Below are 25,515 nucleotides of genomic sequence, written 5' to 3'. Positions count from 1 at the left end.
CTACCTTAGGTCACAACAGTGTTGACTTTCTTTGCTTCTATTAAATAACACGTGTGAATGGTTGTGTTGTTAACCATTAAGTACAAGGGGCGGGGCAGTAACTCTAGGGCAAGATTTGCAACTACAGTCACAGAAGAGGAACACTGAGCTCCTAGTTTTCAAAAAGCACCAAGAAGAAAAATCTTTTCCATCTTGGTCATTCTGATTTTATTTTCTCTCAAGGATAAAAATCTCACATGCACGTATTAAACCTAATCTTTACCCTTCAGTGCTCTTGGCATAGGAATGGAATGTCCTGGGGAAACTGTAGTTCATGTCAAGCAAAAAAATTACAGGGACAAAGACAGTCTTACACTTAAATGTATTATTGAAAGATTCACCTTTCAGTGATTTGAAAGGAGCTGATTTCATTTTTAAAAAGAGAAGTGGAAAAGTGGAAATGAAATGACCATATGTATGTGTATATATAATGTAAATGTATATATGTTTATATGTATATATAATATATATGTATATGTATATACACATATATATATTCTCATATACACAAATCCTTGCACCTCTGTAAAACAGCAGCTTGCTTCATTTAGAAAAGTTACTTCTAGAAAGAGTAACTTCTGTCTCTTTAAGGACCATGAGTGAAAATGGGAGTCACTAGTGAGATGGGACTGGCTGTAAACTGCTCCAATGAGATCCTGGGAATCTTGCTGAGAGAGGATATTTGGGTTTGGACTAAAATGTCAGTTGTGAAGTGGAAGGAAGAAAAAAGCAAAGTTAGGTAAGAGCATTTTTCGTTTTTGCTTTTTTTTTTTAAAGAAACTTGAGTGAATTTACTTTCAATTTTAAAGTAAAAGAATAGCAGAATAAGACTACAAAATATAATTAGACTGAATTAGATATTACTGAATGTGAGACAATTGGTATCTTCTAATTTAAAATAATGTTTCAGAAACATCTTTTAAAAATATAGCTTCGGAGTAGATCAGAGTTATACAGAATTTTACGTGCCCTGTCTTTAATATAAATTATTCTAAAATTCCCACTTAAGTTTAAATCCAGGGACATCCAGTAAGATTTATGACTTGGTATAAAAAGTAGGGACCCACTTAGCTTTCTTTTCCCTCTGTTCTCAAAAACTGCCCTCGACCTCTGCATAGGGATGGATGGATTATTGCCTGCAACCCATCTGCTTGTTTCAATATAATTTACTTGAGATATACTGGGGATGAAATTTGGACATACGGAGACCTGGGTCTTTTCTGGGACAATGGGTGTCAGCTGCTCACGCTTTTCTCTCACATAAAATATGTATAATTTAACACCTAGTGTATTTTCCCTCTAGATCTCATCTCACCCGCGTCCCCCTTCACCCGGCATTGTCACCCTTGACAATGTCACTTGGAAACCTAGGTTCGGTGATTCTTGGCTGCACTTCACTCTTATGGTAGGGGACACAGTCGAATTTAAAGATGGACAAGTAGGATACACACAACACATTGAAAGCAGAGACTTCCATTTGCTCCGCTTTAGGTGAAGGGCTCCGGACGTATCCGCCTGGGTGTGGAACGCCCGGGGCCCCTGTGCCAAACGGCCAGCTGGAGGGCAAACACTCGGGAGTGAAACAGGTGGAGAAGTGAGACGATACCTCAGGGTGAAAACTGCTTTCTACTATAGACCCCTTACAAGTCCCGTGTCCAACTTGTCACCTCTTGCCCCCTTGCCATCATCGCCTACATCAGAGCGGGCGACAGAAGAGAAAAAGGCAGTTCAGTAGCAATAATGGGTATCAAGTACAGTGCGTAACTGGAATAAGTGCACGGTCGCGCCCCGCTCCCCAGTGCTCATGGGGACGCCAGGACCTCGGAGGGTGCAGAGCTAGCCTGAGAGCACCAGGAGCTCCTGTCGCCCGCGCGCGGTGTCAAGACAGCGAGCAACTTCCCCGCGCTGCTACCACCGCTTCGAGCTCGCGAGGAGACTACAGCTCCCGGCAGGCCCCGCGCCGACCGCGCGCCCCCGCCCCTCGCGCGCCCCTGCCCCCCCGCCCTCGGGCCTCAGGACGGGACGGGGCGGAGAGAGGGACAGAGGAAGGGGCGCCTGTGGCGGGCGGGATCCTGCGAGGCACGTGAAGCCTCGCTGGCGCCTGGTCCGGGACCCAGACGCTGGCGAGCGCGGAGTTTCTCACGACCGGCGGAGCCCGCCTCTGTAAGTAGTCGCCTCGGGAAGAGCGGAACAGACACTGAAAAAGTTAGCGCCGCAGCGGCTGCCGCTTTGTTCTCCCGGCACGTCGGGTGAGGCGGCGGCGGCGGCTGCAGCCTCCCCTCCCCCACCCGCCCGCACGCGGCGGCGGCGGTGGCGGTGGCGGAGGGACTCGGATCCCGCGCGGGCTGGGCGGCGGCCGCCGGGGTTGGGCGGGAAATTGGTAGAGCGCGCGGCGGGAGGAGCGGGCGGTGGGCGCCGCTGTGAGCGGGGGCGCCGGCGCTGCAGCCAGATGGGGCCAAGTTCCGGCGTGGGCGCCGACGCCAACTTGGAGTCGCGCTCCGCCGGCGACCACCGCGCCCGGCCTCTCGTACCCAGTCTCTGACCGGGTCCTCCCAACGCCAGATCGGCGGCACTCACGCTGCCGAATTTTGGATGAGCCTTTCCCTTTTCTTTTCACTACTTTACCTTGTACGCGTCGCAAAGAGTGAGTCGACGGCGCTTAGAGAACGTAAGCCCCCACCCCAATTTCCTGACTCTTTAGTTTTGCAAGTTGCGGCGTAGCTCCGAGTCGGTCTCATCCCCGGGAGGGTTTTCTTAAGACGAAACACTGAGGAGCGCGACTGCGTCTTTGAGCAGTAAAAATAACTCCATACTATTCAATTGCCTGTTGGATATTTTATTTGAAGTCATCGCAGTCAGAAGCATAGGCCTTGCCGTGTGCAGGCACGAGTATAAATCGAGCGACAGCGTGTGTGAGGCTGCAGACTTTTCCATACACAGATTGATGGCTTGGACGTAACTGTCTCTTCAACCACACCCATCCCCACAGGAAATAAGACTATCGGTGTCATCTTTGATTAGGAAGGATAAGTTACACCCTGAACTGCTACTTTGTTCGACACAGCCTTAATGAGCTGTAGAGGCAAATGAAACGAAAACTTTTAAAATACCGTAATTTGTACCCTAGAAAACGTTAGCGTGTTACTCTTATATAGTTTCTCCTTTGTACTTAACGCTGCAGTTACTAAAGTTTTAGCGGCTATGATTTTCTTTAGATCAAGCTTACTTAGTAAAGTTAAGGCTGTGAGGACACCTCTGGATTTGTGGCTGAAAGCATCCATAAAGTTCCCCGACCGAGATCTAGGCCAGTTTTACTTAATAAAGGAACCCTTTCCTCCTTCCGTGTTAGGATCTGGATTCAGAGCAGGCATGGACATTCAGCCAAAAAAGAAGTTACAAGTTTTATTGAAAGTATTTAAAACGTGTCACAGAAGCCTTCATGTTAGGTTTTGCTTCGGTAGGTAATGTAGATGTGGTCGGCCTGATCAGAGGAACTTGAACATTTGACAAGCCAGTTTTCCATCCTCAGTTCTATAATTTGGTATATAGCTTTTAACTTTTTAGGATGACTCAGATTCAAGAATGTTGACTGGTTTATTATCTTGAAATGAATGTTTTAAGCATCTCAGATCATAGTGAGTCTTTTAAATATATAAATTTTTTAAGCTTTCAGTTTCATGAGGTGACGTCTTTAAAATAGAAATTTCTCTCTTAGTGGATTGCTTTTTTTTTTTTTTTTTTTTTTTTTGCGGTATGCGGGCCTCTCACTGCTGTGGCCCCTCCCGTTGCGGAGCGCAGGCTCCGGATGCGCAGGCCCAGCGGCCATGGCTCACGGGCCCAGCCGCTCCGCGGCATATGGGATCCTCCCAGACCGGGGCACGAACCCGTATCCCCTGCATCGGCAGGCGGACTCTCAACCACTGCGCCACCAGGGAGGCCCGTGGATTGCTTTTAATCTAAAAACTGCCATGCCCCCCCCCAAAAAGAGCTTAATAAATCAAGTTTTTGGATATTAAATTTTTTAAATTATATAAGAATTGGAAAAATCTTATACAGAAAAAAAAGAATGGTCATTTAAATGCATGTTTCTTAAGGGACATTTTGTTCTCACTTTTAAAAGACATTCTAAAGTTGATGAAAATATTACCATATTAGAGTTAATTGCTCACTTTAAAAAGAAACTGATTTTACAGAACTTGATATTGGGAAATTATTAGCTAGTACAGTTTTTAATTTGATTTATTAATAATCATGCTTATGATTCATAATCTGTGCAGATAGTACTTTGAGTCTCTGATTATGTAATTCAAATTGAACGTGTATGTGAGCCTTTTTGGAGCAGTTGTCTCATTAATGAAAAAACTTGAGATAATGTACTTAGGAGATGTTTTAATTTTAATTTCAGTATAGAAGAAGTTTTTCTCCACTTGTGTGATTAGTTTATAGTGGCTGTATGTAAGAAATTGCTCATTGGCTATGAGTCAGATTTCTCAGATACCACTGGTGCAGAGAGAGGTCATGAAGATACATCAAGCCAAACGTAAATTTGTACAGCATCACCAGACTGGCAGTCCGTAATCTTGTTACTGGATAAACTTTTCAGTGCCTGAGCAGAGAGCAGACTTGGTGTGCTCTCTCTCTATTCTCTCTGACATTGGAAAAGACTGAGATTCAAATACCTCTGGTCTAGATGAGCTGAGTTTTACCAGCAACAATTTTGTTGAATACTGAGCTTTTAGGAGGAAAATTATTTATATTAATCTAAGGTAATAGTTACATTTTTGAAAATATATAAGTAGATGTGGGGATTGCTAGAAACTATGATTTTAAAAACCATCAACAAAGTTACTTGGATTTTTTCATACAATATAAAAGCAACACCAGGATTATTAAGCAAAGTCAGGCCTGTATCAAGGTAGAACATGGATACTGACTTCAGGACTCTGGTCAGTATTGCATTGAAAAAGGCCATATGCTTTTTGTACATACTAAAAGAATACAGTACATATCAACAGGAGAAAAAAAGACCCTGCATTCATTAGCATTCCTAGCACACAACTTAATCGAACCAGGAAAACCTGTTACTGGTAGGGAGTCATGGTAAATATTATGCTGTTCTGAATAGGAAAAGTGTTTTACCTCTTTACTTTTACCTTTACTGAGTACAAAAAGGACACTGGCTATACTAAATGATGAGCTTCATTTTGAAGTATTTACTAGCTGGATTTGTTTTGTCTTCCGGAATCCTCTTTGCTTCTCTCTCTGCTTCCCTGACTCCTACTTATCCTTTGGTTTTAGCTTCCTTAAAGGTGCCTTGCCTGCGAGCCTCAGTTGAAATTAGTTCCTCTCAGTATACTCTGTCATATCACTTTTCATGATTTGTAATTGCCTTCCTATTAATGTGAATATTTGTTTAATGTGTGTGTCCCATATCACACTATAAGCTCTGGAGAGAGCAATAGCCATGTCTGTTTTGGTCACTGCTGTACAACCCGAGTCTCTCATAACAGTCTAGCAGATAATAGGCACTCAATAAATATTTGTTGAATGAAAATGCTGCTGTTAGAGCTTCTTATAATTAGAGGCTTTGCTAAGAAATGAGATAATGTATACACAGGGGGAGTTGAGGGAGAGGGAGAGAAAGGGTAGATCAACTTGTGATGTTACCGTGCAGTAACCCTCCGTTAAGTCACCTAACCTCCAGAGCCTTTATTTTTACCTTGTCTGTAATAATAGGGCAGGTTGGGCTCAAGATTGCTTTAATATGCCATCTTTTGATTCCATTCAACAATAATGACAGTTTCATTTGAATGAAATATGTGATAGATAATTCCCCCAAAGAATATTTGAGATGTTGCAAATAAACATATTAGAAATGCTTGCCAACTCATAGCTATTAGCAACAAACATATCTAATTAATTTATGAATTAGTATGATGTACTATTGTCTCAGATTTCTGATTGAAGCATAAAGACAAAATTAGAGTTGTTAGATTTTTTTTTTTGATATTTAGTCTTAATATTTTGCACCCTACATCTTGTTGCATCTTACAGATCAAATCAAGGTTCCATAAAGCAAAACAAGGAGAGGGAAAACAGATGGGATGAGTGGGCAGAAGCTAATATGACAGCTCACTTAGTTTCTTCTATTTGTGTTCATGCTGAAACTAAAAAATATTTTTATGCAAAAGTATAACATATAGTTTATTAGTAGTTATTGATCGTTCTGATGTTGATTGTAATCATAAGACAGTTACTGTTATTTGGCTAATATTAGCAGGTATTATAAAATGGAAATTTAGTGGGAAGATATCCGTCACAAATAAATTATTATTCTTGAACACAGCAGTGTCTTGTATTTTGAAGTATTTAACCTGCATACAGTATTATTCATAGATATTTGACTCACCTTTTTATGACAGTTGTTCAGCTTTTTGAAACTGCTCAAGTCAGATATTTTAAGGACCTCATTACCTCATGAGAAAACCTGTTGTAGGTTGTTAGGTTGTTGTTGGTGAAGTGAAGTAGTATAAAGAACATGGGCTTTGGAGTCAGGGAAACTTTGGTGTGAATCCCAGTTCCATCACTTATTAGCTGTGTAGTCGTGGGTAAGCAACAATTCTGAAACTCTGGTTCCTTTTCTGTAAAGCAGTTAAACAAATTTCCTAGTGTCATAGCAAGGATTTAATGAAGTATGATATCTCAATTGCAGTGTTTAGTATGAAGTAGGAGCTTAATTGTTAATTCTTTCACCTAATTACTGTGAAAATTGCTAAAACTTAGCACTTAGGATAAGCCAGGTACCACTGTAGATATTGTACATGCAGTAGCGCAGTCCTCATAGCTGTTATCTTCATTTTACCTCTACCCTATACCCTCTACAATGATACTGAATAAAACCAATTATTCTCTGTTAATTTCCTAATCTTATGTTTGCACTGTGTCCACCCAGTAACACAACTCCCTGGGTGTGTGGTGTGAGTAGGGATAACACTTCATAAATGAATACATTGTTATCAATAGCAGTAAATAAATCAATCATCCATATAAAAATGAGGAGAAGAACCAATTATTCTCTTAACACCTTTTCAAATATTTGAAGACCATTATTCTGCTTGGTTGTGTTAAGCATAATTTGTCACATGACATTGTTTTCAGCTTTATCTAGATATATACTCTTTATTATTTTTTTACATCAATATAGCTCTTAAAAGTGTGGACTGTAAAAATGAATACAGTGGTAATGTAAGCTGACTGGCAACCGGTATACTGATTGATGCTGATGTGTTCTCAGTGTCCTGGGGGTTTATGTTTACGTTAGTTCTTTTAGTCACCCATTATATTAGCAGCCATTATTAAACTCTTGGGTTGATAACTCCTCTAATGAACAGGTTCTAAGTCAGCATTTCTCCATTTCTATATTGCACATTTAACTTTTTGAACTAAATGTAAAGCTTTACTCTCATCATTGTTATAGTTCACTTGAATTTTAGTTTATTTCTCCCAGATTGTACAATCTGAGGATTTTATAAGCATGTCTTCCATGTCTTTATTATCTTATAAATAATCAAAAACAATATAGGGCCAAGGGCAGCGTTCCAATGCACTCCCCTGAAGGCTTCTCTAAGTTGATACAGAGCAGCCAACTTAACCAACTACACTATCTCATACTCAAACAACATATTTACAAAAATAGCATGGAATATCATGTTGAAAATTGTTTTGGCCAGAATACACTAATTTTTTTTCTGGCTTTGCTAATTGTGTGATCTCGGGCAAGAACGTTAAGCCAGTTTTCTCAGCTATAAGATGGGTTGTTGTGAGGATTAAGTGAGGAAACACATATGGAGTGCTTAGAACGGTGTCTGGCAGATAGAGCTCAATTACTGTGAGTTATTATTTCCTCCATCTAAAAAGGCCAATAACCCCTTTTTAAAAAGGTGTAAATGTAGCTGATTTGGCATTCTGTTTGAATTCATGCTGAGTTCTAGTGATCATTATATTCTAAGTATTGGAAAACCATTTGCTTTCATAATCTAGTCTCAGATTTGACTAAGGCTTAATATTAATTTATATGTCTGCAGTTTCTGAAATCACTTCCCCACTCCTCCAGCCCACAAAACTTGAAGCAGTCTGACCCATCTCCAGGCCATGACTGTTTCTCTCTTTCTGAGCTCTTTCTCCAAGATGATAGGAGTCAGCTTTGTGATTGCACTGACTAATTGCTTTAGCAATATGGAGTGCATTGCATCTGAACCCGAAGACTTGCACTCCCATAAAGATGTGTTAGTCCCTCCTATTCACGAGGCTCAGGTTTCAGTTCTCAATGCTCTTCTACAACTTTAGTTTAAAAACTCAGAGAAGGTAAGCAAAAGACAAGTTGAGCAATTGTGCCTTCTCAGCGTGCTCTCAACCTTAACAACATCCTCTCTGAGCAGTGATTCTCTCAGTTCCTTGTTCTTTCAGAAATGGTATGTGATGGTGGAGACAGCACTTGGTAGGAAAGTACGGAACTTGGGTCCTGATTCCCACTCCACCTCTTAATGACCATGTGATGCTGGGCAAGTTACTTTATCTGCTTTTGCTTCTGTAAACTCATCTGCAAAAATAATAAATAATATTTGCCTTGTCAAATTCCAAAGAGATATCATGAGATAAAGTGTATAAAACATTTACAAGATGTTAAGTGCTGTACAATATAAAATGGGTTAAAATTACTTATCTGAATGTAGTTCTAAAAGCTTTGTTATCTTTAAGCAGTTTTTTTCTAAGCCATACTTTTTCTTGAACTTGCTCATTCCTAATACTATATCTCTATGTTTTTGCTCTTCTGTTATGTTCTTCCTCATTTGTTTAGCCCCATTAACTACTTTCCAGAGTCATTCTGCAACCACATTGGATGCTTCACTCTTTTTTATCATTAGACTTGTTTACAAGTATATGGATGGAATTTAAATTGAAAGATCCATCTCTTGTGAGCCATTTCACTTAGCCATGGGGTCGTACTTTTAGTTTTTGAACTGTCCTTACATAAAACTGTGATACATATGTAACTGTGCTTAGTGTTCTCTTTTTCACTTTTAGAATTTTTTTATGACAAGATTGCTTTTTCCTATGTTCCTGTCTTAAGTATGTCTTTTACACTTCTTTGTGTGTCATATAACTGTGTTTAGTATATGCTTCCTTAGTTTTCTGAAAGAAATCTGCTTAGATTTAAACTTTTAATATAAAAAAGAATACTCTTGTCTATGTTAGGGCAGTATTATACATCTTTTTTTTAATTAATTTATTTTTGCTGTGTTGGGTCTTCATTTCTGTGCGTGGGCTTCCTCTAGTTGTGGCAAGCAGGGGCCACTCTTCATCGCAGTGCACGGGCCTCTCACTATCATGGCCTCTCTTCTTGCGGAGCACAGGCTCCAGAAGCGCAGGCTCAGTAGTTGTGGCTCACGGGCCCAGTTGCTCTGCGGCATGTGGGATCTTCCCAGACCAGGGCTCGAACCTGTGTCCCCTGCATTAGCAGGCAGATTCTCAACCACTGTGCCACCAGGGAAGCCCTATACATCTTTTGTATGGCCAAGTGGTACTTTATTTCTATGACAATGTCAGTTTTACTTTTCTTTTTTGTCCCTTCTGTTTTTCTGTTTTTGTCATAACTCAGTTGTGTATTTGTGGAATAAAAGTGTTTGACCTTCAAGTTTTAGGTATTAGTGAGGAATAGCAGGGTTTTGTTTTTTGCTTTTTTGTTTTTAGCGGGAGGCTCTCCCTGAAATTATGGGCTCTGATAACTAGACCAAAAAAAAAAGGCTACCCATTAGGATTTATTGGTGAATTATAAACATAAAAGCAAAACTTATTTTAAAAAAGCACAAGGATTCTTTTTTTTTAATTAATTAATTAATTTTATTTATTTTGGCTGTGTTGGGTCTTCATTGCTGGACCCAAGCTTTCTCTAGTTGTGGTGAGCAGGGGCTGTTCTTCATTGCAGTGTGTGGGCTTCTCATTGCAGTGGCTTCTCTTTTTGTGGAGCGCGGGCTCTAGGTGCGCGGACTTCAGTAGTTGAGGCGCACGGGCTTCAGTAGTTGTGACACGTGGGCTCAGTAGTTGTGGCTCACGGGCTCTAGAGCGCAGGCTCAGTAGTTGTGGCGCACGGGCTTAGTTGCTCCGCGGCATGTGGGATCTTCCTGGACCAGGGCTCAAACCCATGTCCCCTGCATTGGCAGGCAGATTCTTAACCACTGGGCCACCAGGGAAGTCCCAAGGATTCTTGCATTTTTAAAATAATGTTAAGTGAGTATAAAATATTAAAAGTTTCTAAAAAATTTCTTCCAGGCTGCCTACATTTCAGAAAGCATCAACTTTTCTCCATGGGCCCATTCACCAAGTGGAATATGCCTGTACTATTTTAAAAAACCTTTGTGCTTAATCCTGGAAAAATTTGCTCCTCCAAAATGAAAATGAGGACATTTGAGAAGGTGATTTAAGGTGTGGACATTTGAGAAAGTGTCCCATTAGATCAAGGAACCAAAGGATAAGTACTGAATAGACTAATCCTAAACACTTTTTATTTTTTAAACTAGGAGGATTTTATTTTGACAGAAAAGCAACTTTTATTCATTATGTATTTTCTGAAATTAAAAGAGAGAGACAAGAATAGACTTAAAAGAAAATAGATGAAGATGTTTAGTGAATAAACAATGTCAACTCTCTTCTGATGAGGATAATTCAGTGATGTTAAATCCTTTCCAAAACCCCGGTTGTGGTCCTAAAGACAAGACTCTTCTTTGATGGGACTGATATTAAGGGAAGTGGGACCTTTTGTATATTCAACTCACAGTTGTAGAACTTGCCATCATCAGCATGAGTGGCTTAAAAGAGGAAATAAAGAAGCTTTCAACTAAATCTGAAAGTACAGTCATTTTTTTACCACTGTGATTTTAAGGCCTCTTCATAACCATTGAAAAGAATTGACAACTGTTTTAAAAGATTAAAGAAAGGCAGATGTCTGCAAACAATTCTCCTCCATCATCCCAGAAGTCTGTAATACCTGCAACTCTTCCTGCTGTGCTTCCAGCTCCTTCTCCGTGTTCAAGTCCTAAAACAGGACTCTCTGCGCGACTCTCTAATGGAAGCTTCAGTGCACCGTCACTCACCAACTCCAGAGGCTCAGTGCATACAATCTCATTTCTACTGCAAATTGGCCTTACACGGGAGAGTATTACCATCGAAGCCCAGGAACTATCTTTATCTGCTGTCAAGGATCTTGTGTGCTCCATTGTTTATCAAAAGGTACTGTGCATGCTATTTATGTCAGTAGTTTTTCTAAGTAATGTTGTTTCTACTGCTTTTCTATAAATTATACATGCAACAGTGAGTTAACACATGTGGATCAATCAGTTGTTTATATCCTAATTCTGAGCATTGGGAGAGAGTCCTAATAGACTAAAAGCCTAAAGTCTGAAATTTCAGAGTCTAACAGCTGGAGCCTATATCCAGGCTTTAAAAATACTGCTTATTCAATTCATCTCTTTAAGAGCAGGAAAATCAGTGTAAAGTCAATAGGACTTAAGCAGTCTCACTTGTTTTCAGGGAAAACAGTCAGGAGGTAGAAGGCACAAGGCATCAAGGGGGCTTACCAAAAGGATGAGACACAGCCGCTGCCGAGTCCAGGTCCATACCTTGTTCTTCCTAGGTCCCCTGTATGCTGCCCTTTTATACCCTCTTTGTCCCCTTTAGATCCTGACTTCACCTAAACTGCCAGAGGACCACACTCTCTCTGTCGCTTAGAAATTAGGTAAATGAGCTGTAATATATATCAGAATAGAAGAAAATTTTTAAATTGAGGGTGATTTTATTTTGCTTCCAATCTACTCAGCCCCTGCCCTGTACCATACCATTTTTTAGGAATCTTAGCTAAATTTCTTTAATAATCTTGATTTGATGCATGAGCTGGTATGTTCTGTGTTTTATCATAAAACTGTATATAAGTAGTATGAATTGGTTACGTTTTCTTTTTAACGGACCAAGCCTATGTTTCAAACAACTTAGTATACTTTATGTTTTAAAAATCCTATCAGTAAGATTAATGTGTTTGGATAATGCTCCTCATCTTACTGTTTTTGTTTCGGTTCCTTATGCTTTACATGGTTTGTCATTATCTTCTGATGTAGAAGTAATTAACAGTCAAAAAAATGTTATGTGGTTTGTGAAAATGACCCTTGTCTCCTGTGTGTTAACAGTGACTTATCTATTTAAATGTGGCCTAAAGTAATTTTAGGTATTCTTTTGTAGATCTGTAGAACCATCTTTGTGTCTTTAAGTATCTTTGCTTTTAATTTCCCTTTCATCAGATGGTAACAGATGTTTTAATAAATATTTTTGCAACTAGGGTTTTAATTTAATGGTAAGATTTTAACTTAAATACAATTTGTAACTTTATTGTCTCTCTTTTTTTGAGCCCATAGAAAATCATAACTAATGTTTTGGTAGAGTCTATATTCAGTTTTCAACCTTTGGAAATTTGACTTAGTTCTTATATTTATACAGAGGCATACTGATTTTCTACAGGATCATTTTAGAACTAATGTTACTTCCTCATTAATATAGATGTGAGAAGTGGGTCAGATGGGTCAAGTTCTTGGGAAGCTAGATTAAAAATCATAATCTATGAAAAATTCTAGTGAAGCCAAGGAAATAAATAAGATATGGCTCAAGAAAAGATAATTCAGGGTGAACTTTATGCAAATATAAAATAGAATTGTTGATTATGGAGATAGCCAGCATAAAATGAATATCATGGTGAACTGAATTTGAATCAATATTGTAGTGATATGGGGATGTGTTTGGCAAAAATATAAAACATGTATGTGACATAATCGTATTACACACTCCTTTTGACATGTGTTGGAATTCTAACTGTTGTTTAAGTGTAGTGAAAAAGAGTATTGAGCTTGTAACTAGGTCAGCTGTATTGGTTTTTGTTTGTTTTTGGCCGTCCCATACGGCTTGCGGGATCTTAGTTCGCCAACCAGGGATTGAACCCAGGCCCTCAACAGTGAGAGCACAGAGTCCTAACCACTGGACCGCCAGGGAGTTCCCAGCTTTGTTGTTTATTAACTGCATAACTTTGTGTGATTTGACTTCTCTGGATTACATTTCCACATCTATCAAATGATTGAGTTGGGATGATTTCTTTTTTTTTTAATTATTTATTTTATTTTATTTTTATTTTTGGCTGTGTTGGGTCTTTGTCACTGCACGCGGGCTTTCTCTAGTTGCGGCGAGCGGGGGCTACTCTTCGTTGCAGAGCACAGGCTTCAGTAGTTGCAGCACGCAGGCTCAGTAGTTGTGGCTCACAGGCTCTAGAGCACAGGCTCAGTACTTGTGGCGCATGGGCTTAGTTGCTCCATGGCATGTGGGATCTTCCTGGACCAGGGCTCGAACCCGTGTCCCCTGCATTGGCAGGCGGATTCTTAACCACTGTGCCACCAGGGAAGCCCGAGTTGGGATGATTTCTAGTGTGTAATTCCAGCTGTGAAATTCTGAATCATTTAACCTAAATTTAAGTCTTCACTCTAGAGACAGATAAAGGAGAAATGAATTTCAAGGAATGATCTACTCAGGTCCTAACTGGAAAGAAATCTTAAGGGAACCACCTCAGATTCTGGGGTTTGATAGAGAGGTTTCATGGATCCCTAACTCACCTGGGAGGTGGAAAAACCATGTCAGAAGTTCTTTTCTTTTTGCATTCTCTCTTAGATTCTTGCTTGCTAATCACTTACTTCCATTACCTACACATGCATAGCTCCAGGTTAACTCCCAGGACTCTGATGGGCACACCTGCTTTTCTTATTTCTGTTCTTAGTAAATACATTTATTGAACCTTTTAAAGATAGAGCACTGGTGAAATTTTAAGAAGTAGATTAACCAAATGTTGTCCCTTCCCTCAAAAAACTTATAGCCTGGTAAGGGAAACATTTACCAGAATAAAATATGAGAAGTAGAAAGTAAAGTTAAAATAAAAAGTGCTCTTCTCAGGTTGATAAAAGATATGAAAGACTTCATATGAAATGTAACATTTCATCTGATACTTAAAGAATGAGTAAGATTTCAGTGATATGGGAGGTAAGGAGTACATACCAAGGCAAAAAAATCAGGATGAGCAAAGATATGGGAGGGGAAAGGAGGAAGATTATAATTGACAACGTTTATTGAGTACCTACTGTATGTCAGGAGCTTCGCCCACCCTTTCTGCTTAATACTTGCAACAAGTTTTGGTGCATCTCACATAGTTAATGTAAGTCTTTTTTTTTTTTTTTTTCTGTACGCGGGCCTCTCACTGTTGTGGCCTCCCCCATTGCGGAGCACAGGCTCCGGACGCACAGGCCCAGCGGCCATGGCTCACGGGCCCAGCCGCTCCGCGGCATGTGGGATCTTCCCAGACCGGGGCACGAACCCGTATCCCCTGCATCGGCAGGCGGACTCTCAACCACTGCGCCACCAGGGAAGCCCTGTAAGTCTTTTTTTTTCTTTTGATGAGAACTTGTAAGATCTGTTCTCTTAACAACTTTCAGATATAAAGTATTGTTAACTGTAGTCACCATGCTGTACATCACATTGCCTAAACTTACTTATTTTATAACTAGAAGTTAGTACCCTTTGACCACTTTCACCCATTTCCCCACCTTCTACCCTTTGTCTCTAGTAATCACCAGCTCTGGTTTTTCCAGATTCCACATATAAGTGAAATCATACAATATTTATTTTTCTCTGCTTGACTTATCTTACTTAGCATAATGCCCTCAAGGTCCATCCATGTTGTTGCAAATGATAGGATTTCCTTCCTTTTAAGATTGAATAGAGAAAGACAAATACCGTATGCTAACACATATATACGGAATTAAAAAAAAAATGTCATGAAGAACCTAGGGGTAAAACGGGAATAAAGACACAGACCTACTTGAGAATGGACTTGAGGATATGGGGAGGGGGAAGGGTAAGCTGTGACAAAGCGAAAGAGAGGCATGGACATATATACACTACCAAACGTAAGGTAGATAGATAGTGGGAAGCAGCCGCAGAGCACAGGGAGATCAGCTCGGTGCTTTGTGACCCCCTGGAGGGGTGGGATGGGGAGGGTGGGAGGGAGGGAGATGCATGAGGGAAGGGATGTGGGAACAGATGTATATGTATGACTGATTCACTTTGTTATAAAGCAGAAACTAATAAAAAAAAAAGATTGAATAATGTGTGTGTGTGTGTGTGTGTGTGTGTGTGTGTGTGTGTGTGTATCACATTTTCTTTATCCATCTGTCGATGGACACATAGGTTGTTTCCACATCTTGGCTGTTGTAAATAATGATGCAATAACATGAGGGTGCAGATTTCATTCAAGATAGTGATTTCATATCCTTTGACTGTATACCCAGAAGTGGAATTGCTGGATCACATGGTGGTTCCATTTTTAATTTTTTGAGGAACCGCCATGCTGTTCCATAGTGCCTGCACCAATTTACATTCCCATTAACAGTGCACCAGGGTTCCCATTTCTCCACATCCTTGTCAACATATGTTATTATCCTTTTGACAGTAGCCATTCTAACGGGTGTGATGTGATACCTCATTGTGGGTTTTTTTTTTTTTTTTTTTTTTTTTTTGCAGTACGTGGGCCTCTCACTGTTGTGGCCTCTCCCCTTGCGGAGCACAGGCTCCGGACGCGCAGGCCCAACGGCCATGGCTCACGGGCCCAGCCGCTCCGCGGCACGTGGGATCCTCCCAGACCGGGGCACGAACCCGCGTCCCCTGCATCGGCAGGCGGACTCTCAACCACTGCGCCACCAGGGAGGCCCTCATTGTGGTTTTGATTTGCATTTCCCTGATGATTATTGATGGCAAACTTTTTCATATACCCGTTGGCCATTTGTATGTCTTTTTTGGAAAAATGTTCATTAAGTTCCTCTGCCCACTTTTTAAAAAAATAAATTTATTTTATTTTTGGCTGCATTGGGTTTTCGTTGCTGCGCGTGGGCTTTTCTCTGGTTGCGGTGAGTGGGGGCTACTCTGTTGCAGTGTGCGGGCTTCTCATTGTGGTGGCTTCTCTTGTTGCAGACCATGGGCTCTAGGTGTGTAGGCTTCAGTAGTTGTAGCACGTGGGCTTAGTAGTTGTGGCACACGGACTTAGTTGCTCTGCGGCATGTGGGATTTTCCCAGACCAGGGCTCAAACCCATGTCCCCTGCATTAGCAAGCAGATTCTTAACCACTGCACTACCAGGGAAGCCCTCCTCTGCCCATTTTTTAATCTAATTGATAGGTGGTTTTTTTGTTGTTGTTGTTTTGTGTTGTTTTCTTTTGATATTGAGTTATATGAGTTCTTTATATATTTTGGATATTAACACTTTATCAGATATAAGATTTGAAGATATTTTCTCCAATTCCATAGGTTTCCTTTTTTAATGGTTTCCTTTACTATAGAGAAGCTTTTAGTTTGCTTTAGTCATACTTGTTTATTTTTGCTTTTGTTGCCTTTGCTGTTCATGTCAAATCCAAAAAATCATTGCTGGGTTCGATGTCAAGGAGCTTACCCTCTTATGTTTTGTTCTAGGAGTTTTATGGTTTCAGATCTTATGTTCAAGTCAGTAGTCCATTTTCAGCTGATTTTTGTGTACATTGTAAGACTGGGCTTCAGTTTCAATCTTCTGCATGTGGCTCTTCAGTTTTCCCAGCACCATTTATTTTAGAGACTGTCCTTTCCTGTTGTATATTCTTGGCTCCTTTGTTGTAAATAAATATGTATGCATGGGTTTATTTCTGGGCTCTGTTCTGTTTCATTGATTTAATGTGTCCATTTTTATGCCAATACCATATTGGTTTGATTACTGTGACTTTGAAGTGTAGTTTGAAATCAGAGGCATTGTTTCAGCTTTGTTCTTCTTAAGACTGTTCTGGCTATTTGGGGTCTTCTGTGGTTCCATACACATTTTAAGATTGTTTTTTCTATTTTTGTGAAAAATACCATTGGAATTTTGATAGGAATTGCATTGAATCAGTAGATCATTTTGGGTAGTATGGACATCTTAATATTCTTTCAGTTTGTGAACATAGAATATCTTTCTATTTAGTTGTGTCTTCTACAATTTCTTTCATCATTGTCTTACAGTTCTCAGTGTATAGGTCTTTCACCTCCTTGGTTAAATTTATTTGTAGGTATTTTATTCTTTTTGATACACCTGCACATGAGTTTGTTTCTTTTATTTTTCTGACTGCGTCAGGTCTTAGTTGAGACACGTGGGATCTTTGTTGAGGCATGTGGGATCTTTCGTTGCTGTGTGGGGGCTTCTCTCTAGTTGTGGCATGCAAGCTTCTCTCTACTTGTGGCATGCGGGTTTTTCTCTCTCTAGTGGTGGTGCGCAGACTTCTCTCTAGTTGTGGCATGCGGGCTTCTCTCTAGTTGTGGCGTGTGGGTTTTTCTCTCTCTAGTTGTGGTGCACAGACTTTTCTCTAGTTGTGGTGTGCGGGCTTCTCTATAGTTGTGGGGTGTGGCTTTTTCTCTCTCTAGTTGTGGTTCACGGGCTCCAGGGCACATGGGCTCAGTAGTTTGCGGCATGCAGGCTCTCTCGTTGAGGCACATGAGCTCAGTAGTTGTGGTGCACAGGCTTAGTTGCGTGTGGGCTCTTAGTTCCCCGACCAGGGATGGAACCTGCATCCCCTGCATTGGAAGGCAGATTCTTTGCCACTGGACCACCAGGGAAGTCCTGAGATTGCTTCTAATTTCTCTTTCCAGTAGTATGTTATTAGTATATAGAAATGCAATTGATTTTTGTATATTGACTTTGTATCCTGTAGCTACTGAATTTTTAAATAATTTTAACAGTTTTTTTGGTGGAGTCTTTAAGCTTTTCTATATATAGTGTTATGTCTTCTGCAAATATACAGTTTTGCTTCTTCCTTTCTGATTTGTATGTCTTTTATGTCTTTCTCTTGTCTAACTGCTCTGACTAGGACTTCCAGTACTATGTTGAATAAAGATGGTGAGAGTGGACATCCTGTCTTGTTCCTGATCTTAAAGGAAAAGTTTTCAGCTTTTCACCATTGAGTATGATGTTAGCTGTGGGCTTGTTAATGTATGGTCTTTATTATTTTGAAGTACGTCCCTTCTCCACTCACTTTGTTGAGAGTTTTTGTCATGAATGGATGTTGAATTTGGTTAAATGCTCTTTCTGCAACTATTGAGATCATTACGATTTTTATCCTTCATATTGTTGATGTAGTGTATCACATTTATTGATTTGTGTGCGTTGAAACAGCCTTTCATCCCTGGAATAAATGCCACTTGATGTGTACGATCCTTTTAATGAATTCAGTTGGCTAACATTTTGTTGAGGATATTGATGTATATGTTCATCAGGGATATTAGGCTGTAATTTTCTTTTCTTGTAGTGTCCTCGTCTGGCTTTATTATCAGGGTAACGTGGGTCTTGTAAAATGAGTTTGGACGTGTTCCTTCCACTTCTGTTTTTTGGAAGAATTTAAGAAGGATTGGTATTCTTATTTAAATATTTGGTAGAATTTACCAGTAAAGCCCTCTGGTTCTGAGCTTTTGTTTGTTGAGAGGTTTCTGATTACTGATTCAGCCTCCTTACTATTAATTGATCTATTCAGGTTTTCTATTCCTTCATGATTCAGGATTGGTAGGTTGCATGTTTCTAGGAATTTATCTACTTCCTCTAAGTGTCCAGTTTGTTGGTGTGTAATTGTTCATAGTAGCCTCTTATGATCCTTTGTATTTATGTGTATCAGTTGTAATGTCTTCTCTTTCATTTGTAATTTTGTTCATATGAGTCTTCTCTCTTTTTCTTGTTAAGTCTGTATAAAGGCTTGTCGATTTTGTTTATCTTTTTTAAAAACCAGCTCTTAGTTTCATTGATCTTTTCTGTTGTCTTTTTAGTCTCTATTTCATTTATTTCCACTGTGATCTTTGTTATTTCCTTCCTTCTACTACTACCTCTTTTTTTAAAATTTTGTTTATTTATTTATTTGTTTGTTTGTTTGTTTTTGGCTACATCAGGTCTTCATTGATGCGCGTGGGCTTTCTCTAGTTGCGGTGAGCAGGGGCTACTCTCCGTTGCAGTGCGCGGGCTTCTCATTGCGGTGGCTTCTCTTGTTGTGGAGCATGGGCTCTAGGTGCGTGGGCTTCAGTAGTTTTGGCACGTGGGCTCAGTAATTGTGGCTCGCGGGCTCAGTAGTTATGGCTCATGGGCTCTAGAGCGCAGGCTCAGTAGTTGTGGTGCACTGGCTTAGTCGCTCCATGGCATGTGGGATCTTACCGGACCAGGGCTCAAACCTGTGTCCCCTGCATTGGCAGGCGGAGTTTTAACCACTGCGCCACCAGGGAAGTCTTGAACATCTTTTTGAGGGGCACAATTCAACAGTCCATTTCAAAATAATTTTGTATATGGTAAGATAAGAATCAAACTTCATTTCTTTTTATAGGACATCAGATTTCTCCAGGACCATTTGTTGAAAAGACTATTCTTCCCTTACTCAATTACTTTAGTACCTTGGTTGTAAATCAGTTGACCACATATATCTTGGGCCATTTCTGAACACTGTTTTGTTTTATCGACTTATGTGTCTGTATCCTTAAACTAATTCCACATTGTCTTGAATTCTTTAGTTTTATAAAGACACGATGTCAGGGCATAAATCCTCCAACTTTGTTCTTTTTTTCGAAACTATTTATCCCAGTCTGCGTCCTTTGCATTTCCACATAAATGTTAAAATCAGCTTGGTGATTTATACATAAAAGCCTACCAGAATTGTGTATATCATTTTTTATCTGTTTCATGTTTTTGATGCAGTTTTAAATGGGTTTTTTAAATTTTCTAACTTTTTTAACATCTTTATTGGAGTATAATTGCTTTACAGTGTTGTGTTAGTTTCTGCTGTATAACAGGGTGAATCAGCTATATGCATACATATATCCCCATATCCCCTCCCTCTTGCGTCTCCCTCCCACCCTCCTTATCCCACCCTCTAGGTAGTCGCAGAGCACCCAGCTGACCCTGTGCCAAGTAGCTGCTTCCCACTATCTATCTATTTTACATTTGGTAGTGTATGTATATCAGTGCTACTGTCTTACTTCATCCCAGCTTACCCTTCCCCCTCCCCATTTCCTCAAGTCCATTCTCTACATCTGTGTCTTTATTCCTTTCCTGCCCCTAGGTTCATCAGAACCATTTTTTTTTTAGATTGCATATATATGTGTTAGCATACGGTATTTGTTTTTCTCTTTCTGACTTACTTCACTCTATGACAGACTCTAGGTCCATCCACCTCACTACAAATAACTCAACTTCATTTCTTTTTATGGCTGAGTAATATTCCATTGTATATATGTGCCACATCTTTTTTTTTTTTTGCGGTACGCGGGCCTCTCACCGCTGTGGCCTCTCCCGTTGCGGAGCACAGGCTCCGGATGCGCAGGCTCAGCGGCCATGGCTCACAGGCCCAGCCGCTCCGCGGCACGTGGGATCCTCCCGGACTGGGGCACGAACCCGTGCCCCCTGCATCAGCAGGTGGACTCTCAACCACTGCGCCACCAGGGAAGCCCCTATGTGCCACATCTTTATCCATTCATCTGTCGATGGACACTTAGGTTGCTTCCATGTCCTGGCTATTGTAAACAGTGCTGCAGTGAACATTGTTAAATTTTCTAATTTCTGGTTTTTCATTTTAGTGTATAGAAATACAATTGATTTTTGTACATCGACACTGTGTCCTACAACCTTGCTAAATTCACTTACTAGTTCTAGTAACTTTTAAAGTTTCTTTAGGATTCTCTACATAGATGATCTTGTCTTTTGTAAATATAGCTTTATATCTCGCCTTCCAATACTTCATTTCTTTTTCTTGTTTTGTACTGAGGCTACAACCTCTAGTACAATGTTGAATAGAAGTGCTAAGAGTGGGCATCTGTGCCTTGTTCCCAGTCTTAAAAGGAAAAGCATTCAGTCTGCCACCATTAAGTATCATGTAAAGTTTTTTAGATGTTTTTCAACAGGTTGAGGAAGTTCCTGTCTGTTCTGAGTTGGCTGAAACTTTTTATCTTGAACGATTGTGTATTTTATTAAATACTTATTCTGCATATATGTATTTTTCTCTTTTAGTCTGTTAATATGATGAGTTATGTTGACTTAACTTTGAAATGTTGAACCAACCTTGCATTCCTGGGACAGACTCTCTTTGTCATCATATATTATTCTTTTTATACTCTGCTTGATTCAATTTACCTATATTTTCTTAAGAATTTTTTCATGTAAGATCATGAGGAATATTGGCCTGCAGTTTTTTCTTCTATTATCTTTGTGTGGCTTGGTATCCAGGTAATATTGGCCTCACAAAATGAGTTTGGAATTATTTCCCTCCCTCTTCTGTTTTTTGAAGAAATTTGTGTAAAATTGATATTACTTCCTGAAATGTTTGCTAGGATTCACCAATGAAGCCATTTGTGCCTGGAATTTTCTTCATGAGGAGGTTTTAAACCCAGTTCCTATTCTTTAATGGACATAGAGCTATTCAAGTTGTCTACTTCTTTGTGAGTGAACCTTGGTAATTTGTGTTTTTAAAGGAAAATTTTCACTTCAAGTTATCAAATCAATTGGCAAAAATTGTGCATTATTTTCTCTTATCATCCTTTAAAGTCTGTAGGATCCCTAGTGATGGTGTCATTTTCATTCCTAATATTGATAATTTCTGCATTTCTTCCCCTCCGCACTCCCTTGTTCTTTCTGGCTAGAGGTTTTTATCAACTTTATTTTCAGTGAAGTAGTTCTTGGTTTTATTGATTTTTCTCTTTTGTTGTCTTTTTTCTCCCCTTTTTTCTACCTCTTTTGGGTTTAACTTGCTTTATCTTTTTATTTTTTTAAGGTAGAAGCTTAGGTCATTTATTTGAGTCTTTTTTTCCATTAATATAAGTGCTATAAGTCTAGTGCTGTAAGTTTCCCTCTAACCACCACTTTAGCTGCATACCACAGTGATATGTTGTATTTTTATTTTCATTCAATTCACTTCATTTCCTGATTTCTCTTGTGATTTCTTCCTTGATCCATCGATTGTTTAATTTGGAAGAAATTTGAAATTTTTCAGATATTTTCCTGTTATAGTGATTTCTAACTTTATTTCAGTTTTGGCTCAGGAATATACTTTGTATAATTTCAACCTGTATATTTACTGAGATTTGTTTTATAATATAGGACTTTGTCCTTCAATACATTCTGTGTGTTATATTTGTAATTTTTAAAAATGTGTATTCTGCTTTTGTATAGTGGAGTTTTCTATAAATATCCATTAGGTCAATTGGTTGATAGTGTTTTCTGAATCTCTTTTTATTTGTTCTGTCATTTACTAATAAAGGAGTATAGGAATCTCTCCACTATAATTTTAGATTTGTCTGTTTCTCCTTTCAGTTTTAATCAATTTTTGCTTCATGTTTTTTCAAGCTCTGTTATTTGCAAGCACATTTGAGATTTTTACAGCCTTTGATATATTGATCCCTTTTTAAATATAATTTTTCTTCTTTATCTCTGGTTATATATCTTATTCTGAAGTCAACTTTGGTATTAATATAACCATTTCTGCTTTTCGTTTTTCTAATTAGTTTTTTCATTGTGGTTTCTTTTTACATGTTTTTGCTTATAACCTCTCTTGTATCTTCATATGTAATGAGGGTTTTTTGTAGAGTGCATGTCATTGGGTCATGCTTTTTAAATTTAATCTGTCAACTTCTGCTTTTTAAGTGTTTAGACCCTTTATATTTAACACAAGTTTTAATATAGATGCGTTTAAAAATATTGTTTTCTGTTTTCTCCCTTCAGGTCTTGAGTCATTTTCTCCCTTTTTTTCTGCCTTCTTTTGAATTGTGTTACATGATTCCATTTTGTCTCCACTATTGGTTTATTATGCTCTTAAAAATTTCTTTCAGCAATTGCTCTAGTGCAGGGGCAGAAAACTACATCTATGGGCCAAATCCACCGCATCATCTTTTTCTGTGAATAGAGTTTTATTGGAACACAGCATGCTTATTCATTTATATCATGCCTATGGCTGCTTTCATGCAACAACAGCAGAGTTAAGTAGCTGTGACAGAGACTGTATGGGTCACCAAACCTAAAATACTACTCTCTGGCCTTTTACAGAAAATATTTGCCAACCCTTGCTCTAGTTTATGTAGTATGTATCTTTATCTTATCATAGACCATCTTTAAACGATATCATACCACTCTGTAGGTAATATAGTATTACTTGGAATAGTATATTTCTGTTTTCTTTCTGTTGTCATTTGTACTACTGTTGTCATACACTTTATTTCTGCATGTAGTCGATTCTTATTATTTGTGATATTTATGTTCTGTAAACTGACCTCTGACATCGAATTAGTGAATACTGAACCCTTGCTCTTAGGGGAAATAAAGGGTTAGGTTCCTGAGAGCATCAGGGCACATTTTTGTCAATCAGTAAATACATAATCTTGTTTTATGTGTGTTTCTGCTTAAAAATACCTTATTTAATATATATTGTTGATTCATTAACATTGATCTCATGGCCAGAAGCACTGTAACTCATGCCTGAATGAAGCTTATCTAACACATATTGTCTCCATAAGGCACATCATAGCCTTCTCGCACTTAGGAACACTAGACAGCACATCAGCACTATGCTTGGGGGCCATTTTAAGCAGAGAAATCACCACAAAAAAAGCCCCCAGATTGAGAACACGTGGCACTAAATAGACTGTGAAAAAGACATGCATTTTATACTATGAGAGGCAGAGCATCACCTTGTTCAGTTTCAGCTGGGAACATGCACAGAGTGACAGATTTTTCACCTTCTCTGCATGTCTGCAAATGACTGAAAAAGCACAGAGAATATTGGTTTTTGTGTTACAAATAAATTTTAGCAAGTAGGCACATTCACAGATACAGAATCTGCAAATAATGAGGATTGACCTTGGTTACAGATCACTTAACACATTGTTATTCTTCTTGCTTTTAACAGTAAATTATGTTTTTAGAAAGTTAAAGCTGAAGAAAATGATCTTTTACATTTATCCACTTATTTAACATTTTCAGTACTCTTCATTACTTTGTGTTAGATCTGAATTGTATGCAATATGTCCTTTCTCTGTCTTCATTTAGATTTTTCTTTTCTTGGTTTTCAGCAATTTGAAAATCACATGCCTTATTATAGTTTTCTTTCTGTTTTGTTGCTGGGGGTTAAGCTTGGTCTTGAGATTATAGTTTCTTCAACTTTTGAGACTTTTTGTATTCCTTGAAGCTTCTTTTAGTCTTTATCTGTGTCGTTTCTACCACCATTTAAAAATTTTCCTAAACATGCTCTTGTTTACTTTCTTCCTCATCTTCTTTCTATCTAATCCAGACTTTCATTTGAAATATGCAGTGCAATAGGAAAGCTATATTTGAATTGCCTCCAAGTTGTGCTGTGACCACACCTGAGCTAATATTGCATTTTTAAAACCGTTTTCAATCCCAGCCTACTGTTTTTTGTTTAAGTTAGTTTATTTTTTAAATGTTATTTATTTATTTATTTTTGGCTGTGCTGGGTCTTTGTTGCAGCGCACGGGCTTCTCTAGTTGTGGCACAGGCTCTAGAGCACATGGGCTCAGTAGTTGAAGCGCAGGCTTAATTGCAGTGTGTGGGATGTTAGTTCCTCGACTAGGGATCAAACCCGGGCCCTCCTGCATTGAGAGCATGGAGTGTTAACCACTGGACCACCAGGGAAGTCCCCCCAGCCTACTGTTCAAAATAGGTTGGAGTGTGAACCAAGCTCCTTGTCAAAGTTTTGCATGATTCAATAATTTTTGATAAGTTGGTCAGTTGGTTACAATCAAATGAACAAGCTAATACACATACTTTGACAAATGCAGACTTTACCTCAGTGTTTGCATCTTTTTTCCTACAAAATCTTATCCAGTCTACTTATATCTACTTTTAAACAGTACACAGGAAAATTTCCTGATTACCCTTCAGTGAGCCTTTCCTAATGACCAGCTTTTATTTTTTTTTTTAAATTAGGATCAGCATTTTCAAAGTTTGTCATATTTATGCAAAAATGGCTAAATTTTCTAAAATCTTTTACCACAAGGTCACATGTTGTAAAGGATCAAGATTCTTAAATGTTTACAAGGTCCATGTATGTGGTTGCAAGCTTAAGTGCAACTTAAATGTGACTTACTTTGTAACAGTGGTTTTCAACTCTGGCTGCACGTGAGAATAACCAGGGAGCCTAACAGACCCTTTCCCAGGCCAGTGAAGTCATGCTCTCTGGGGGTGGAGAGTTTGTATAAGCACTATGGTTCTAATGAGCAGCCAAAGTCAAGAACCTCTACTTTAATGGAAATCAACAAGCATAAATGACCAGATAAGTGATAATCTGAAGATATTTTTTCCACATATTTAAATTGC

General features: G+C 39.1%; 1 protein-coding gene across 3 annotated transcripts in view; it reads left to right on the top strand.

The window, feature by feature from the left end:
• Positions 1-2,035: 2,035 nt before the first annotated feature.
• The window catches only part of PRKD3 (protein kinase D3), an 85,433-nt gene continuing 61,953 nt past the window's right edge, over positions 2,036-25,515 (top strand). Inside the window, exons 1-2 of one of the 3 annotated variants that reach the window (XM_060118006.1) lie at positions 2,117-2,202; positions 10,369-11,325. In XM_060118006.1, the coding sequence (XP_059973989.1) occupies positions 11,038-11,325 (288 nt within the window). In that variant the 5' untranslated portion in view covers positions 2,117-2,202; positions 10,369-11,037. Of the gene's footprint in view, positions 2,203-10,368; positions 11,326-25,515 lie in introns of all 3 variants that reach the window. The other 2 variants (XM_060118007.1, XM_060118008.1) reach the window with 2 other exon arrangements.

The sequence above is a fragment of the Mesoplodon densirostris genome, chromosome 14 (genome assembly GCF_025265405.1).
Source record: "Mesoplodon densirostris isolate mMesDen1 chromosome 14, mMesDen1 primary haplotype, whole genome shotgun sequence".
In the NCBI taxonomy this organism is placed as follows: Eukaryota; Metazoa; Chordata; class Mammalia; order Artiodactyla; family Ziphiidae; genus Mesoplodon; species Mesoplodon densirostris.
Note: the sequence above shows the minus strand (reverse complement) of the source record. Positions and strands in the feature narration are given on the sequence as shown.